Raw genomic sequence first — 19,088 nt, 5'->3', positions numbered from 1 at the left:
CAATCCCCCACCCCTGAATGACTTGGTCTTGACCAGGAATGTCCTGAATCTTTCTGTTGGACTACTGTTGATGGTTATTGAATATTGTAAGTTTCCATCATCCCACAGTACCTCCACAATATCCCACATTGCCCTCTGTGAGAGACTTGAGCTTCTCGTCATCTGTCTTCTGCACAGCCTTGCTGCTTGAGGTTTCATGGTATTTAGTGATTCCCAGGTGCTTCTTCTCAAAGCCCAAAGGGGAAGAGCAGAGAGTGAGAGTGAGAATGAGAGTGTGGTGAGGAGGGTCGGAGCCAAACAGTACAAATTGAGAGCATTTGCAGATGACTTAGTATTGACGTTACAGGAGCCAGAATCTAGTACCAAAAGGGTTTTAGAACTGATTCAAGAATTTGGTCAGTTTGCAGGACTTAAACTGAATAAGTTAAAAACTAAGGTTTTAGAGAAAAAATTAACACCGATTGAGAGAGAGAGGTTTCAGAATGAGACAGGCTTAACAGTGGTTAAGAAAGTGAAATACCTGGGGAGTAACATGACAGCAAAAAACGGGAATTTATTTAAAGACAACTATGAAAAATGCTGGGCCGAAGTAAAAAAAGATTTAGAAATTTGGTCAAATGAAGCTTTCATTGCTGGGTTGCATTGCTGCGATAAAAATGAATGTACTGCCTAGAATGTTTTTGTTTCAAACATTGCAAATTGTGGACAAAATGGACTGTTTCAAGAAGTGGCAGAGAGATATTTCTAGATTTGTCTGGCAGGGCAAGAAGCCTAGAATAAAATTTAAAATACTAACAGATGCAAAGGAAAGAGGTGGATTTGCCCTGCCAGACTTTAAACTTTATTATGAATCAGCAACTTTTTGCTGGTTGAAAGAATGGCTGCTTCTTGAAAACGCAGACATTTTGGATTTAGAAGGTTTTAACAATGTATTTGGATGGCATGCATATCTGTGGTATGATAAGGTCAAAGCACATAAAGCATTTAAGAATCATATTGTCAGGAAAGCGTTGTTTAATGTCTGGATAAGATATAAGGATTTATTGGAAAACAAAACCCCAAGGTGGCTGTCACCGATGGAAGCGAAAGCACAGAAAAAGCTCAATATGGAGGCCAAATGGCCGAAATATTGGGAAATTTTGGAACAAGATGGAGATAGATTGAAACTGCAGAGTTTTGAGAAATTAAAAAACAAAGTGCGAGACTGGCTTCATTATTATCAGATAATGGAGGCATATAATTTGGACAAGAAAATTGGCTTCCAGGTGGAAAAATCAAAATTAGAAAAGAACTGTTAGAACCCAAAACTAAGATTTTGTCAAAGATTTATAACTTGCTGTTGAAATGGAATACTCAGGATGAAACGGTGAAATCTGCTATGATTAAATGGGCACAAGATGTTGGACATAACATAATGATGGCTGATTGGGAACAGTTATGGACCACAGGTATGAAGTTTACGGCATGTAATGCCTTAAGAGAGAATATTATGAAAATGATATACAGGTGGTACATGACCCCAGTCAAGCTTGCAAAAATCTATCATTTGCCCGATAATAAATGTTGGAAATGTAAAGAAACCGAAGGTACATTCTTTCACCTTTGGTGGACGTGCCCAAGGATTAAGGCTTTCTGGGAGATGATTTATAATGAAATGAAAAGGGTATTTAAATATACCTTCCTGAAGAAACCAGAGGCCTTTCTCCTGGGCATAGTCGGCCAACTGGTGCCAAAGAAGGATAGAACTTTTTTTATGTATACCACAACAGCAGCAGGAATACTCATTGCAAAGTATTGGAAGACACAAGATCTACCCACTCTGGAAGAATGGCAGATGAAGGTGATTGACTATATGGAACTGGCGGAAATGACTGGCAGAATCCGAGACCAGGGAGAAGAGTTGGTGGAAGAAGACTGGAAGAAATTTAAAGACTATTTACAGAAATATTGTAAAATTAATGAATGTTGGAATGATGTTGGATAGAAACTAAGTGGTTTTTAGCTGCAATACTATAAGGGAATATGAAAAATGGATTATTAGTAGGCAAAGATCTAATGTTATAATATTTTAAGATCAAAGATTAGGATTAACAAAGAGGGGAGGGATTTGCTGAACTAACAAATTGAATTGGAATACAAAAAAGGGAGGCGTGAGGAGGTCCGGGAAACAAGCTAATGAAAAATAAGCAATGGAAAGATTGAGTTGTCTTTAATTATTTTTATTTTGTATTTTTCTTTTTTCTTTTTTTTCTATTTTTATTTTTTTGTAACATCTTGAAAATCTTAATAAATATCTTATAAAAAAAAGAAAAAAAGAGAGAGTGTGGTGAGGAGGAAGTGGAGGCCTGTAACACTTCTTCTTTGCTAAGTGCCAGCTGGGAAATCACTCTCAGCACAGCAAAGTGCTATTAGATGTGCTATCTATCGTTTCTTGTATGTACGTAACTTCTTTTTTTTACGGATAAGCCACGGACAAGCTTTATAAATTAATTAGAGGGATTCACAGCCTTTCCCCCCTATCCTGACCTCCACATCCACCCCTGTGTTAGTTCCATTCTTCTTCTATTGACTTTGAATATTTGTGCTCCCTTGTTATGAGGGAAATTTGTGAATCCAGTTTCATTGGTAAGTTGTGTTGCTAGAAATGCTTTGTTTATCTCAGCTTCACGGATAAGGATTATGACTTCAGCCTGTCCAAGTGGAATTTCCCAGTTGATACGACTACTGTGGAAAGGCCAGCAATCTTTGTATCTTATCAATGGTACATCCAAATTTCTTGCATCCATCTTTCTGCAGCCCTTTTTTTCCACTGGAAGAGAACGAAGGCTTATTTGGTATCACTGGTCTGACAGGTGCCAAATAGAGACTCAGAAGCTGCTGTCCTGTAATGAATTGGGAATTGTCTTTTGTGCAAAACTGAGGCTCTGCCAAGCATTGGTCTGCTGGCTAACTATTCTGGCTAATCAAAACTCTGCCCAAATACAGTAATTATCTGCTTCACTTGTTCAAAATGCTTAAAAGCATTATTGTTTTGCTAATCAGGACAGTCTGTGAATTTTTTTTCAAAATGTTCCTGGCCCGCTGGCCAATCTTTTTGATATTGATGCCAGTCTCTTAGCCAATCTGATTTTCACTTATTTCCACCTTATTTCCCCACCTTAAAAGAAAAGTTTCTTGTCTCCAATAATTTGTTGCAGAGTGCTGTGGAAGCATGTTTTTTCCACCCTTCAGGTCAGGTCAGAAAGCAGAAATATAATTATGAAGCATTTCTAGTTTACATAACTAGCTGGGCCTTCCGCTGTTGTGAAAATGGAAAGCAGAAGCTGGAGGCAGCTATCTTGAATGCATGGGTTGAATTAGATTCTAGCAAGCATGATGTTTCCTTCCTGCAGGCCTTCACAGCCCACCAGCCTGAATCCAGGTCTTTCTGCAGCAGAATGTGTCTGACAGGTATTTGACAGACAGCCTTGGTAGGCTACTGAGACAGGGTGGGGTGGGTTTACTGAGTTTCTGGTGGGCTGCATTGACTTGGTTTGCAGGCCATTCTGTGCCTTCTAGGATCATTTTTCCACCACCCTCTCCCTTGCCCTCCTTGCCTATTTCTAGTTTTAAAATGTGCCTGTAATCATTCTTTCTAGGCAAGCTTTTGAGAGAAGAAAGGAAACAGTCCTTATTTTGTTAGGAATTTTTTGTGAGATTATAGAGGGATTTGTTTCTCATGGTGATTTCTCAAAGGCCATTCATTGCCTTTTGCCTCAGGAATGTGGCTAAAAATGCTACAGGCTAATTTTTTAAGCTAACACGAAGGAAGATCAGTGTAATACTCTTGATTGCCTTTTACAATAATTCCTCTTTATTGTGCCTTTTTTATGAAAGCATTTTGTATTATTGCTGTTTCCGGCTTCATGATTTATCATGTGCCTTTTCTTGGAGTCGAGCACCACTTTTGTTAGCTGCTTTTAAACTGCAGGTGTCCACTGATAGAATTTCAGAGCTGGAGCAGAACGTGCTTGTTGGCTACCTGCCATTCTTTGGAGGGAAATGAGTCATGGGACTTAAAGGAACGGCAGAAACCTGAGAGCGAAGTTGTTGTAACACACGATAATATGGTTGATTATACCCTTTTTGTTTGAGGAGGAATTTAGACTGAGGAAGGAATAATTGGTATCCCAGGAGCTCAATCCAATCATCTCATGTGGCCCCAAACAGTGCTTGTAGCCTAGTGGTTCCCAAGCATTTTATTATTTTTTTGGAAGAAGATTGGAAGAAATTTAAAGACTATTTACAGAAATATTGTAAAATTAATGAATGTTAGAATGATGTCAGAATGAAGTTAAGTGGTTTAAGCAGCAATGTTATAAAGGTGTATGTAAAAATGGATTATTAACAGGTGAGAATCCAAAGTTATAATATATTAAGTTAAAGGATTAAGATAAAAACAAAGAGGGAAAGAAATTGCTGAATTAACTAACTGAATTGGAATACAAAAAAGGGAGGTGCGAGGAGGTCAGGGAAGCAAGGAAATGAATGTAAGGTGGAAAGATTGATGTGTTTTGGTTTTTTTAAGAGTTTTTTTTCTGTATTTTGTATTTTTCTTTTATTCTTATTTCTGTCCTTTTTTATTTTTTTAATTTATGTAATTTTTTTTTCTTTGAAACTTTAATAAATATCATTTATTAAAAAAAAGTTCCCAAGCATTTTAGGGCCTCCACCACCGTCCCCCCCCCCCCCGTTTCCATAAACTCATCCCAGTGCCCCCTACCCTATAAAAACATTATTTAGTATAACAGACGGCATAATGCTAAATACCATATTCAAAGACGTATTGTCCTTGCAGTGTAGGATGGGTCAAGACCATTGCACATGTCTTGTTCTACTGTCCCTTTTATGCAGTAATCCGCCACAAATGTTTGAGCCCACTGCTGAAGGAGAGGTTAAATTGTTCTGACTCCTACAGGGTTTCCTTTTTATTGAATAGCTGCCGGCATGATCATATGGAGGAAGTAGCAGAATATCTGAGCAACGCCATGAAACAGGAGTCAGCAAACTTTTTCAGCAGGGGGCCAGTCCACTGTCCCTCAGACCTTGTGGGAGGGGGGCAGGGCGGACTATATTTTGAAAAAAAAAAATTTGAACGAATTCCTATGCCCCACAAATAACTCAGAGATGCATTTTAAATAAAAGCACACATTCTATTCATGTAAAAACACCAAGCAGGCCCCACAAATAACCCAGAGATGCATTTTAAATAAAAGGACACATTCTACTCATGTAAAAACATGCTGATTCCCAGACCATCTGCAGGCCGGATTCAGAAGGCGATTGGGCCGGATCTGGCCCCTGTCCCTTAGTTTGCCTACCCATGCCATGAAACTACGTCGTCATAAGACCTGAGTGGTACTTTTTAACCTTACTAGGCCTGTATAGTTTTATCTTAAACTTAAAGCATTTCCTCCTGTGAACAGATGACAATTTTATGTTTCGATTCATATATTCCAGCCTTCTCTGTATGCCCATAAAGGTTGATTGATTGATTGAACATAACAGTTTATGTTAACCACTAAGGAAGAAAATAACACAATAAAATTCAAAACGGCAATGATTAGTTGCACATTTAATTCAAAATCCAATTAAAACTATTTACTTTAATTCAGCAAAATTGATTGATCCAGTGATACCAGCTTTTCAAGGTCTGATAGTCATTTACACCTCTAGCACCCCCTTGCCTCATAGCACCCCACTGTGTAATCTCACTGCCCCCCAGGGGGCGGTACCGCCCACTTTGAGGACCCCTGATCTATCCCCGGGTTTTTCCACTTCCTCTGTCCCTCAACTGTTCATGCAAAGGCAAAATGCTCTTTAACTTGCCCACCCAATGTGCATGCAGCCGCCACCAGTCTGCCTCTGTTTTGCTTCTCTGGAGAGGAAGGAACTGAAGTGCCCTTTGTGTCTCAACTTATATAGAAGTGAGCTAAAGGAGAGAGCCACTGTTATTGTCCCCAGGTCCTTTAAAAGTGGACTCTCTTAACAATTCATTTGCTCCCCATGCAACTAACATACTGAAAGCCTGGTCTTCCCAGTCTTTCATTTCTCTCTTGCTCCCTTTACTTTCACAGCAATATATACTTCCAGACAGCCTTATGCTACAGGAAGATGATTTCCCCAAATCTGTTCCATGTGCCACCTGCCTTATCATTGGCTCATAGAATGGTAGCATCTCAATTTCCAAAAAGCCACTTGTATGTTCTGTATCTCCTGTATTGCTTTATGACTTTTAACACACAGCCCATGCTCTCAGTATTTTAGATGAATGTTAGCCTCATATTAAAACACATATTAAGTGTTTTAACTTCAGTGGGTCTAAAGTGGAAGCATTATTGCACAGAAGTCGGATAGTAAAGGGAGTTGGTTAAATCACTCATGCAAAAAACAAGATGTAAGAGACTGTGTAAAGTGAGTTGTCAACAGAGGCAAACATCTCTGGACATTTTGCAAGTCGTGTCCCTTTATAGAAAAGGGTTTTGGAGTAGCCTAAAAATGAGTATGTGAACTTAAAGTACATACCCAAGAATAATAACTGCCGATGGATGGAGCACTGGTTTGTTTTTAGAACATCTTTGGACATTTTGATTGTTTAAATTTGAGTTTGCGTAGTTATTTTGTGTGTGAATTAAATCATCCTTGTTCATTTATCAGAGGCAGTCTTTACACTGCTTTAATTTTATTAACCCCAGTTTCAGACTGAAATTTGATCTGCGTTCACATCTGTACTTTTGATTAGATCCATTTTTTAAATTGTGACCAGCTTTAAGTTGTCATAATGTGGATGTTTGTGTGTGCTTTTTTGAAAGGTTTACCTACAACCAAGTGCGTAGGCAAGGTTTTTTGTTGTTGTTTTGCCTTTGTTTATTTATGTAAACAGCACCATCACTCAGTAGGTTTGGTGCTTCAGACTATGGTGTCACACGGTGGGACAGGGACCTTTGCAGTTTATCATCTGAAATTCCTCAGTGGGGAGGCAATAGAGCAGCGTTCCCCAGTCTGGTACCCTCCAGCTGTTTTGGATTACAGCTGCCATCAGCCCTGACATCCTATGACTGTGCTGGCTGGGGCTCATGTGAGTTGGTACCAGGAGGGTACCAGGTTGATGAAGGGTGCAGTGGAAGGTGGGAGTATGGCTAGAAGGGAACAAATATATGCAGTTTGAAACTCAGGGATAGTTTCAGTAGGCAGGGGATGAAGAGTAAGTGGTAAAACCTCATTTTGAGTTTTAAGGAAGAACTGGGGCAGGTTGGCATCATCAGCCTTGAAAAGGGCTCAATATCTATTTCAAGATTCCTGTCACCAGAATCAAATAGGCTTGAGGGATTTTTCTGCTATGTTGTGAAGGGGGGAAAGACTGCGGCTGACTGTCTTCTTTAGGGCATCCTTGGACATTGGTTGAAATTCTCAATGTAATTAACTTGTCATAAAACCTGGATTCTCAGTGAGGTTTATACACTGCAGCAAATGTCTTGTGGAACTGTATTGCAAATTTTTTACTGGTGTTTCATTTCTTTATTTCTAGGTGTCATAGAAGCACATGTTACTTACAGGACCTCATGCTCCGTTGTGAACTCCTGTGATGCTCTTCTGACTCCCTGAGGTGCCCTAGTTTTTAATTGAAAACCCTATCCCCATACTAATAACTTAGTGACTACGTGAATTTTAGAGCATTGTGGGAAACAATGGGAATTGGCAAGAACACCACGTCTAAGTCAGTTGAAACTGGAAGTCCAACAGAGGGCAAATATGAGGATGAATCCAAGCATCCTGCTTTCTTCACACTACCAGTAAGTTGCATACTCCAAAAAGTTGCCTTGCTTCCCTGTGGTGGCACAATGTAATCACAAGCTTGGCCATGATATCTGCTTCTGCTTCAATCATCGTTCTCAGCCAGGTATTTCTAGGCACTGATTCTCCAAAGTGTGCCCCATGAGGTCCAGTTAAAAACTCCCATTGTGTGGAAAATGCATTTTACAATAGCACAACTTTGAAAATAGCAGTGGTGACTTGTGATATGCCTTTCACAGAAAGCTTTACTGATCTTTATTTCTGGAGTAGAAGTTGGTTGTAAAAGTCATCTTTGTTGTAAATGTCATCTTGCTAATCTAAATCTTCAGAAAGAAAGAGCTCTGAATGTATTTTTAGTATGGAGAGGCGACTAAGAAAAAATAGTTCCATGGTTTAGAAATTAATTTTAGGGCTCTGTATGAATGACTTTGTTCAGAATGCAGGTACAAATGTTGTGTACACTGACTAGATTGCTCAAGCAATCAGACTCTTACCTCTTTGAGTACAGTTGACTAGATAGGCTTTGAACTATTGCATGCAAATGCTGATGATGATTATGACAATTTAGCCACAGGTTACCAAACCATTTTCAAGTAACGCAATTCATCATTTGATGATAGCTTGACATTGGTTCGTTGCAACATGGAAACATGAACTTGCTGACCATGGTTATTTGTTAGTCTAATTGTCATTTCCAGTATTTGAATAGTGTATTGAGGGGTTGTTCCACCTCTGTTCTGCCCTGTGTAAGACTGGACCAGAGGGTTTCTAGTCTGCTGTTACAGTCACTGTCTCCATACCAATGCTGTTTGTATTAAGTCACAGGGTCTGATGTCTTTCTAATGTGTACATTTTGTTTCCTGTTGTGGCATAATGTGTATATCTCTTTTAACTGATAAAATACTGTTGACGGGTCCTGTGCTTATTCTGCAGTATTCTTGTTCTGTCTAGTACTGTGCCAAGTCTTTCAATAGCTCCCCCACCCGCGGTTAAGGGAGGGGAGTAAACCCAAACATGCCCTAAAAATCAGTGAGGTGAAAATGAAGTTCAGATAATATTTTGTCTGGTTTTGGGCCGGTGGGGATAGGACAGTGCTTATCTTCTTTTCCTTTATGAAATGGCCAAAGGCCTTCGAAGAAAAATAAACATTGCACAAGTCAAAGTGCTGGGCACACTTGCTGCAGCACCAGCAGCCAGCTCTCTCTGCCTCTTCCGGCCAGCCTCCCTTCCTAGGAGGCTCATGTGACTTCATGGCATGAAGAGAGCTGCATGCTGCAGCAGCAAGTGGTTTCAGTGCTTTTACCTGCACTTTTTTTGCTTGTACATCAGCTGACTCAAGCTGATGAGAGTTGGCTCTCGATGAATTCAGTACGTTGAAAATGTTGCGCTCTTCGTTGAGAATAATAATTCCTGCGCTTGCCCTAGAGCAGTGTTTTTCAACCTTTTTTGGGCAAAGGCACACTTGTTTCATGAAAAAAATCACGAGGCACACCACCATTAGAAAATGTTAAAAAATGTAACTCTGTGCCTATATTGACTATATATATAGTAATTCTCTTGAATAGGAATCAAATAAACACAAAGAAAGTATTTTATAATTACTTTATTGTGAAATAGTAAGTAAACAGAAATATGAAAAATTATAAAATACTTTATTCAGTGTGCAACCTGGGCCTGTTTGGCTGAACACAAAGCTGATATTCTGGCTGGAATCGAAGAAAGACACACACGTAGCTCTTCGTCAACAGCTCTCAGTCTCTCTCTGTATTTAGTTTTTATAGCAATCATGCTTGAAAAGCTCATCTCACACAGATACGTAGTGGAAAATGGGAGCAATGTCAAAATAGCGTTGTTTGCCAGAAGGGGGAACTCCTTGGCAGTATCCAACCAAAAACTGTCCAAAGGTAGATCAGCAAATCTTAGCTTGAAACCACGATTTTGTCTCAGTTCAGTTAGTTCCTCCTGCTCCTGTAAAGTCATGTCCTTTCCACCAACTGATGCTGAGCTATAAGGGTCCCTAACCCAGTCAAGGCATTCAGTGGAGACTGAAGAGAAATAAAATGACAACTTCTCCGGTCCTCCTGGTGACTCGAGTCGCGACGTCTTCTTTTCTCCGCTGCTGCGCACACTGTGCTCGGGCGGGAAGGAAGTCGGAAGATGATGTCCTACTGTGATAGGTCCAGGCTGGAGTCTGGACCAATCACAGCCCGGACATCAGAAAAGTGGAGGGTGTCCCCCTGAGGAGCGCCAATCGGCGCCCCTGCTGGCCGAGGGTGGGGTCAAAAACCCCACCCCCCCATACCCAGGACGCAGTCTGGCGCCCGCCTAGTGGGCGAAAATGTGAATGTTTTTTTTTAAAAAAAATCTTTCGAATTTTTCAATTTTTCCCACGGCACACCAGGCAACATCTCGCGGCACACTAGTGTGCCGCGGAACAGTGGTTGAAAAACACTGCCCTAGAGGATACATTTATTTGAAAATCTGTAGCAACTATTTTTATATATTAATTCCTTTTTCTTTTTCATAGGTTGTAATGAATGGTGGAGCTACATCAAGTGGCGATCAAGATACAGAAGATACAGAGCTTATGGCAATCTATACAACTGAAAATGGAATTGCTGAAAAGGTATCTTTCTGGAGTAGATTCTAAGATTGGCTCTGGTGCAGCCAAAGTAACTCATTTGCTCAGCTCGGGATGCTTCACACACGCTGAGGTGATCTCCAGGTGATCACTTGGAGTATTTTTGGAGGGAAGCCATGGGAAGGTAACTCAGTGACTGCCAGGAGGAGAGCTTGAGTGCTGGTAGTGTGTGGAGATGATGGGAAATTGCCTGGAGAATCAAGGTGGAGGCTGTAATGGTGTTTTAAGGTTACAGAAATTTATCTGTTTGTTCATAACCTTCTTGTATCTTCTCTGGCTTGTGGCAGGCAGCATAGCTGGGAAAAAGTTCACCGCTACCACTAACTCAGAATGAAAGATAAAGTGTGGAGCAGCATTGTTGCATATTCTAGGTCAATCATGATGAACAATAAATCTGATTCATGAAATCCTGTTTATTGCATAATTCTTATTATTACCATGTGATGGTTGGTTGTATGGCACAGTCTTCCAAACATTTACAGACAGTGCTTTTCCCATCTCACTAACAATATCTATCAGTGGAAGGTATAGTTTCTCAAGGGACACACCCTGGATTCAGTAATCAGTATCCTGACAAGCAGTTATGAAGAGACCTTGACAATCCTGTGGAAGCTCTTCACTCTTCTCTTGTTCTCCTCATCTTGACATTTCTACTAATTTTGCTTGTTCTTTGTCCTTGTGGTTCCCTGACATTATCCATGTCTTTTGTTAAGACTTCAAGGCAATGTCTTTAGATAACAGTAAAACCCATAAATTCTGCTTACAAAATTAATTAAGCAGCTTGTGTAGTCTACCAAAGAAATTTACTTTGCCGTATTCAGGTTTTTGCAGACTGGAAAATATTTCAGCAAGACAGGGAAATATAAAAAACAAGGAAGCAAGTTTCATTTCACAGAACTCCCCCCCCCCCGAACCTTAATAAATTGATTTTTTGCTATCACACACTTCCCTCTGTGCAATTCCTTGTTGCAATATTTAAAATGAGAGGTAAGATTATCTGGTTTCCTTCAAGGCCTGCTGGATTCATAAAGAATCTTTTGGAACTACATTTAAAAGAAAAAATAAGCTGAGAATCAGCTTTCTTTATTTTATATAGTATAGTATTAGATGGGGGAGTTTCAGCATCACGTTCCCACCCCCTTTGCTTTTTAAAGAGTTTATAAATGCTTTGAAATTTGCAGTTTGAGTTAGAGAAAAGATACAGGATGGAAAAAATGGGGGAGGGACATTATCACTGATTAAGGTAAAGGTAAAGGTACCCCTGCCCGTACGGGCCAGTCTTGACAGACTCTAGGGTTGTGCGCTCATCTCACTCTAGAGGCCGGGAGCCAGCGCTGTCTGCAGACACTTCCGGGTCACGTGGCCAGCGTGACAAGCTGCATCTGGCGAGCCAGCGCAGCACACGGAACGCCGTTTACCTTCCCGCTAGTAAGCGGTCCCTATTTATCTACTTGCACCCGGGGGTGCTTTCGAACTGCTAGGTTGGCAGGGGCTGGTTATTATCACTGATTACCTTTTAACTAATTTAATTTCCCTTATTTTCTATCCTTCCATAATTTAGATGAAGTGTTAAAGACAGGTTTCTTTGATTAAGGGAACATTGATAATTCTTAGAGTGAAAGCATCTTTTGGAAAGACTGTACTTGAAAACTTTCATGTTTTGGGCCTTCATAATTTACCAGTGGATTTTAGGATTGTACATAATTTCCCTCATTTGTGTGGGCTGAAGTAGATGTTTTGATAATCAGTTTTACTATAGCTGCAGTTGTCTTGTTGCACAAACCTCCTTTTTCCAGGGTCCAGCTATAAACACTGAGCTTATTCAAGAAGGCAAAATGACTGAGCGTTTCTGTTTTTAATGCCACCTTTGTTTCAGAGATTAATGTTGGCAGCCAGGGAGATGCAAGGGGAACGGTGCCAAAGTTGGACCACCTAGACTTCCAGGATTGTGGGTGGTGGCAATCATAAGGGGATTAGGCAACTGCAGCATGTGTAACTAATAGGATAAAGTTATACAACTGGGTTACTGGACTCCGGATTCCAAGACACATATTTTGACTATCTGATATCGGTTAAGTAATATATTTGCTTGGTCTTCAGTCTGACTCGTAGGACAGAAGCAGCACATCTGCTGATACTGCAGCTGCTACCTTAATGCTGGGTCTGCTGCCTTTGTGATAGATCTATGTTATCATTCTTATTTTGAACAAAGGTCTCCCACATCCTATCACTCATCAGCTCTTCCTACACAAGCCTGCTTGTTCCCTGTGATGTGAGGAAGAGTAGGAAACTCCTGCATTTTTCATGCAGGAAATATCCAGTTTTAGAAAGGCATTGTTTTCATAAAATTAATTAGCAGGCTTATGTATTACAAGTAAGATTGGGAAACAGCAATGGGTACAGTGCTGGTCAGACTGAAAAATCAAAGCTGTAACTCTTTTTTTCTTCAAGTGTCTCTACGGAACTGATATTTACACGCACACCTCATTAGAATTTGATACTTTGTTTTTAAAAATCGCTTAATATCTAAATATAAAGGAAGTGCATACTATTAAACTGTCATGCCTTAAAATATTTACATGTTTTCTAGTAAAACAGTTTCCAACAATTTAGTTCAGTTACTTTTGGCTACTAGGAGTGGGGGGGGCGGGTCTCAGCAAATGTGGGGGTCACAGAAAAGCTGTAGAAACCCGTCTTCATAATGTTTTTATGTAGCATAACTAACACTATTTTGCTTCTGTACTAACTGCTTGCTAAATTAATGCTCTTTGCTTCTAATTCAGATATTTCTACAACAGATAAAATTAACACATCACTCTAAGTTTCATTGACTTTAATGTTTAAACTTTGTTTATGTAAAAAAAAAAAGGTTTCGTCAAGCATGCTAACTTGGATCTCCATTGGTTTTAGACAAGTGGAAAATGTTCTTGAAAATGGTTTAGAAAACGCATGTCATTAGCCTGTTACGCACAGAGTTTGTTTAACAAAGCACAAAGCACCTATGAGTTGTCCCACAGATGATCAAACAACCATGGCTTGCTTTTCAAAAGTTTGTTTTGTTTTTTCATCTTCTCTTTGTATCTTGGTTACCATCTGAGGTGTGCAAAGAAACCATGGTGAAGGAAGGGCGATGGGTTTGCATGTAACACAAAACCTTATACGAAAGCACACCAAGGTTCCTGAGCCAACAACAAACCCTGGCTTTAGACCAAACATAATAAAGTTAAGCCACTGGGTAGAGTTTGGACAATTATGTTCAAACCAAGCCACTTTTGTGCTCCCATCTTCAGCAGAGCTCCTGATACAGCCATAGGTTAGGATCCTAAAATCTTAAGCAAGTTCACAGAAGGGAAGTTTGACATCTTGCCCTCCTCCCTGAAAAGCCTTGGGCAGGTGGGGAGCATGTTGGAGGACCAGCCTGAATTATATGGATGAGGTGTGGGGACTGCAAGAGAGAGATGGGGATAGAAAACCTTCCCTGTGTTACCTTAGGATCCACGTCTGATTTTGTTTGATTTCTTCCCCTCCCCCAGTAGCCTTCCTTCATCCCATGTTGTTCATGGGGAGGGCTAGACCTTCTAGGGAAGCACTGGGGGAAGCTTGGAGGGGGTGGTAGGAAATGTACTTTTGCTAATTTTCTTACCTTTTCTTAGGACCTAAGATATTGTCCTCAGAATGAGAATCAGAACTCCCGAAATGATTTTCTTTTGGGGAGGGGGCTTGAGTTCTTCCTCCTGCCATGTTTCAACCGAAATGTGCATCCTGGGTGGGCTGTAAGACAGACTGCAAAGGTTCTGTGCTCCTTTACACTGAATTGGTAAATAGTGCTCTAGGCCTCCTGGAATTTTTGCTTCTCAAATCCTTCCTGAGGAAGCTTTAAGTTATGGGGTGTGTATGGTCTTGATCCCCTCTTCCTTTAGTTTTCCTGATTATTCAGCACTGAAGACATGTTTGCTGGAGACTGAGCTAGAGCTTCTCTTGAAAGTGTTTATTTAGGTTGCTTTTACCCCTTAGGCTACACTGCATGAGTTATGAGAGTCTAGTTCTTGATCAGTTATTTTTGGGGAAATGTTGTTGGCATTTTTGAGCCATGTGTTGGGATGAGCCAAGCTTCTTTCTGTCTTCTTCCTACTGCTCCCTTAGAAGGGTGTAGCCTTGAAATACATTCTGTATTCTCATAAGCTTAACTGTAGAGCCGTTTCCAAATACAATAAATGTACATCCCTTTTGGAATGGGCTCTTCTGTCATCACACAACCCCAAATTCTGCTTTGTTTGTTTGATCTTTGGCAAGTTGGAACAGCTTCCATCAGGTCTATGACGTCCCACTCATGGATGTTTGCCTTCAACCACACCTCTCTTCTTCTCTACACACAAAAGGAGTCCTGTGAGAAGGCATGGTAGTTGAAAGACGTTAAGAACATAGGCCTTCTGCACCCTCTTCTCTTACTACCAGTCTCGCTGTCAGTGACTGTGTCCCAGGAGAGGGAGAATGGGAGAACCTCCCTGTAGGCAGGAGCTCTGTGAGGAGTGTTCCACAGATCTGACAAGATTGCCTGCTCCCTGCCACATGCAGCTTTGAGAAATCTGGCATTAGTACAACTAGGTGTAACTATCCTGCATAACAAGCCGTTTTCCTTCATTGGCATCTCATTCAGTTCAACTGATGTCAGCCATGCTGTGCTCAGGGTTGAGTTGTCATGGTTGAAATCACAACCACAGGGAGAACTTAAAGTTCCCGTCAAAACAAAACAAAGGAACTCTCCATTGCCTTTTACAGAAGTATGTGTTTTGTTATTAAATTGGCACTGGAGTGGAAATAAAAATTCATCTGCTGTAGTTTCAATTATTCTCTCTCATACTAAACAGAACATTGACGAGTAAATGGGTTTGGTTTTGGGCAGTGCTTTTTTCTGGTGGGACGCAGGGGTTCGCATACCCCTAAGCATTTTGTGAACCCAAGTTTGGCCTTATTGAGGGGCAGTTTTTCAATATGAGTAGGAAAATGAGAGTACCCCTAAACATTTTTTTTAGAAAAAAAGGATTGGTTTTGGGTCTCCTGTTCAACAACCAAATATAAATAATCAGCCAAATATGGATTCAAGTCAGCATGGTAGTTATACAAGCCCTTCTTTCCACTGAGATTGGTAAATTGAAAACATCCTCCCGGGTGTGGCCAATAAAAAGTATCTCTTAACAAATATTTAAAATGACTTCTGTGGATAGAGCTAGGCCAGTGGTTCCCAAACATTTTTTGGGCCACCGCCCCCTTGGTTCCATAAATTCATCTCCAGTGCCTGATACCCTATAAAAAGCATTATTTAGAAGGGCGGTTTGCACAACCCAATAAGGAAGAGAAAAACACAGTGAAATTCAAAACAGTAACAACCAGTTGTTCATTTATTCAGAATCCAATTTAAACTGTTTACTGTATTTACTGTAATTAATTCAACAAAACTGATGCACTTGATCCAGTGTGGCCAGTCTGATAGTCGTTTGCACTTCTGGCACCCTTCTGCCTCTTAGTAGCCCCTGAGTGATCCCACTGGCCCCCAAGGGATGCTACTACCCTCTTTGGGAACCACTGATGTAAGCTGAACAACCACTTCAGACCTTTTAGACCCTTTTATGCAGGGGTCAGCAAACTTTCTCAGCAGGCGGCCGGTCCACTGTCCCTCAGACCTTGTGGGGGCCGGACTATATTTTGAAAAGGGGGGGGGGAAGGAACAAATTCCTATGCCCCACAAATAACCCAGAGATGCATTTTAAATAAAAGCATACATTCTACTGATGAAAAAACACCAGGCAGGCCTCATAAATAACCCAGAGATTCATTTTAAATAAAAGGACACATTCTACTCATGTAAAAACACGCTGATTCCCGGACTGTCTGTGGGCCGGATTGAGGAGGCGATTGGGCTGGATCCGGCCCCCGGGCCTTAGTTTGCCTACCCATGCCTTTATTCCTAATCTGATGCCTATGTTTTAGTTGTGTGTTTAGTTTCACTGTATATAGTTTAGCTTCACTGTATTTGTCTATTTGCTGAATTGGGGGAAGGGCAGGATATAAATCGAATAAATAAATGCCTAAATCTGTTCCTTCCTCTGTCCTCCTCTGTCTGCTCTCTGTGGTTGTGGGCCATTGCCCATGTGGCTCACATTAGTGATCCACCAGCAAAAGACCAAGATTCTACAGCACAGGTTGTGGCTGTCTACTGTAATTATTTACCCTGCATTGGAATAAGAAGAGCAGCTAGCAATGAGGGGGTGAATCAGAAACGTGTCATGAGTAAACCTGACGATATCATCAGTGTTGCTGATTTTTCACATTTTTGCTTACTATTCATAGAAACATTGTAGTTGCCAGAATTACAAGGGAGCCAACTCAGCGCTCTTGGCTTTACAAATTATTGCTATGAAATATGAAAGACCTCAGTGAATGCTTGAAAAATATTGGACAATGTATGGCCTTGATACTTACAATTACAGAAAGACCAGCATATTTGGCTTCTTCTCAGTGTCTTAATGTTTGATCCTTGAGCAGTTTTTACCATGATGCTTTCAAATGTTGTGGAGTCTAGAAACTTTATTTTTATGCTGGATTTTTTTCACATTGGGCCTATAAAGGGAACCATTGTTTTATCTCTTGCTCTAGTAAGTGTGGTCAAACTTTTCATCCTGTTGTGTCTTGTCTAAATTCTAATGCAACCCTGATTTGAGTCTAACTCACTGAAAATTCAGCTATGTGTACTGAAAGGAATACATCCATTGTAGTAAGTAGTATTTGTACCATGAATTGTGAAATCTTGGTCTCTTATGCAAGGTTTGCCATTATTACTATATTTATTCTTAAACGCCCCTTTCCTGATGATATGTGATTTGGTGTTCCTCATGCTCTATTTGTTTGTGTAATCCAATTGGCCATCATAATCTTTTTGGCGTAATGTGCCATGGTTATATTACAAGAAGGGTATAATGCCCTGCTTGTAGGCAAAGGGAAGAGGTTGCTTATATGAAAGGGTGAGTGTGTGTGTGTACATATCTCTTGCATACTAAGTGCAACAGATTACTTGAAAGCTAAAAGATCTTGCTTTTTAAGTGTGTGTATTGATGCTGCTTTGAAACAGGGCACAGATCTTGTCAAATGTGCTCTCGTAACCATGTTGCATATTGAACTGGTGCATTCTTCCATAATACTTAATTACTAATTATTTGTTTCCACTGCTTGATCTGTTTTTAACAGAGTTCACTGGCGGAGACACTAGATAGCAGCGGAAGCTTGGACGCCCAAAGAACGGACATGATATACACAATTGAAGATGTTCCTCCCTGGTACCTCTGCATATTCTTGGGATTACAGGTACATATTGTGAGAAAAATATGGTGCTCTCGTTATTCCTACTGTGCTATATTTAATATTTTAAGTATTATTCAGCAGGGAAAAAAGCTTTAACTAATGCAGGCAAGCAACACAGGAATGAAAGATTTCAAGAACTGATGTTGGCTTACAGTCAGTTTTCTCTTTGGTCCTAGTTCTCTGAATTTTAATTGCTGAAGCTCAGAAGGTGAGAAGCCAGCTCTGCTTTCACAGTACTTCAATGCAACAGTAGCATATTGGTACACTGGAGAGGGCAAAAATATTTCTGGAGCCTCTGGAAATGTTTGTCCTACTGCTTATATAGGCAGTTCTTTACCCCAAAGGTCCACATTGGTTTGCCCCATTGCTAGGTGCACTTGGAGCATTAATTTGGGAATTCTAAATACAACCCATAATCTTGTACTGCTGTTCTACCAACGGGTGTTCCTGGGAATTTTGGTACTGTAGTCTGCACAGCCTTGTAGCCAAAATGAGGTATTTTAGAAGCAGAGGTGGCTCCACTAGGGGTCAAAATGAGGTGGCTACCTCAGGCAGCAGGTCTTAAGATGTATTTAAGAGCATCAAGTAGGAGAGATACAGACCTGACTAAAGAACAGAACAAGCCCTATTGAAACAAATGGAAGCTTTGGAAGGTCATAGTAATGCTTTTGCAAAGTTTCCATTCAAGTCATTGGGTCTTGTGCAGCAGAACTTCCCATTGCTCCTGTAGCCTGGGAAAGAAGTGCCATTTCATTTGTGTGCTGCAGGGACTATACTGTCATCGATCTGGTCCTGCTGAAGGGATCCCTGTGTGTGTAGTTCAAGAGAAAAGACCCAAGGATCCTTTGCCTGCAGTTCTGTTTCTGGTCCTATGAGGAAAGGTTGAAAGACCAGGGTAGGTGTAGTAGCCTGAAGAAGAAAGATTAAGTTGTGGACATGACAGTATCTGAAGGACTGTCATGTAAGGTGGAACAGCTGTGTTATCTGTTGCTCCAGGGCAGGACTTCCAAGCAGATTCCGACTAAACCTTAGGAACTGTTTGGCAGTAATGCAGACTGCTTTGGCAGCTGGTGGACTCTCCTGCACTAGAGGCATTTAGGCAAAGTCTGGATGGCTGTCTGTCACTGACTTCTGAATTGTAGATCCTGTACTGATCAGTAGGATCACTAGGTCCTTTCTAACTGATAAGCCTGCTGGCCCACAAACTCAATTTCCCCCATGCCCAGGAGTTCTGCTCTTGGTATCAAGGCATTTCTAA

General features: G+C 40.7%; 1 protein-coding gene and 1 long non-coding RNA gene across 12 annotated transcripts in view; one reads left to right on the top strand and one right to left on the bottom strand.

Annotated features, from left to right (window-relative positions):
* SLC23A2 (solute carrier family 23 member 2) overlaps nt 1-19,088 on the top strand; it is an 83,315-nt gene that overhangs the window by 30,808 nt on the left and 33,419 nt on the right. For 6 of the 11 annotated variants that reach the window (XM_081017397.1, XM_081017391.1, XM_081017394.1 and 3 more), the window contains 3 exons: nt 7,568-7,832; nt 10,361-10,459; nt 17,717-17,833. In XM_081017397.1, the coding sequence (XP_080873523.1) occupies nt 7,728-7,832; nt 10,361-10,459; nt 17,717-17,833 (321 nt within the window). In that variant the 5' untranslated portion in view covers nt 7,568-7,727. Of the gene's footprint in view, nt 1-3,340; nt 3,451-7,567; nt 7,833-10,360; nt 10,460-17,716; nt 17,834-19,088 lie in introns of those variants that run through there. The other 5 variants (XM_081017392.1, XM_081017401.1, XM_081017398.1 and 2 more) reach the window with 4 other exon arrangements.
* The window catches only part of LOC308483604, a 90,342-nt gene continuing 80,675 nt past the window's right edge, over nt 9,422-19,088 (bottom strand). Inside the window, exon 2 of the long non-coding RNA XR_013989725.1 lies at nt 9,422-10,289. This is a non-coding gene — a long non-coding RNA (uncharacterized lncRNA). The remainder of the gene's footprint in view (nt 10,290-19,088) is intronic.

The sequence above is a fragment of the Podarcis pityusensis genome, assembly GCF_964106645.2.
Source record: "Podarcis pityusensis genome assembly, chromosome: 8".
NCBI classification, from domain to species: Eukaryota; Metazoa; Chordata; class Lepidosauria; order Squamata; family Lacertidae; genus Podarcis; species Podarcis pityusensis.
This window is presented reverse-complemented; position numbering and strand designations above follow the sequence as displayed.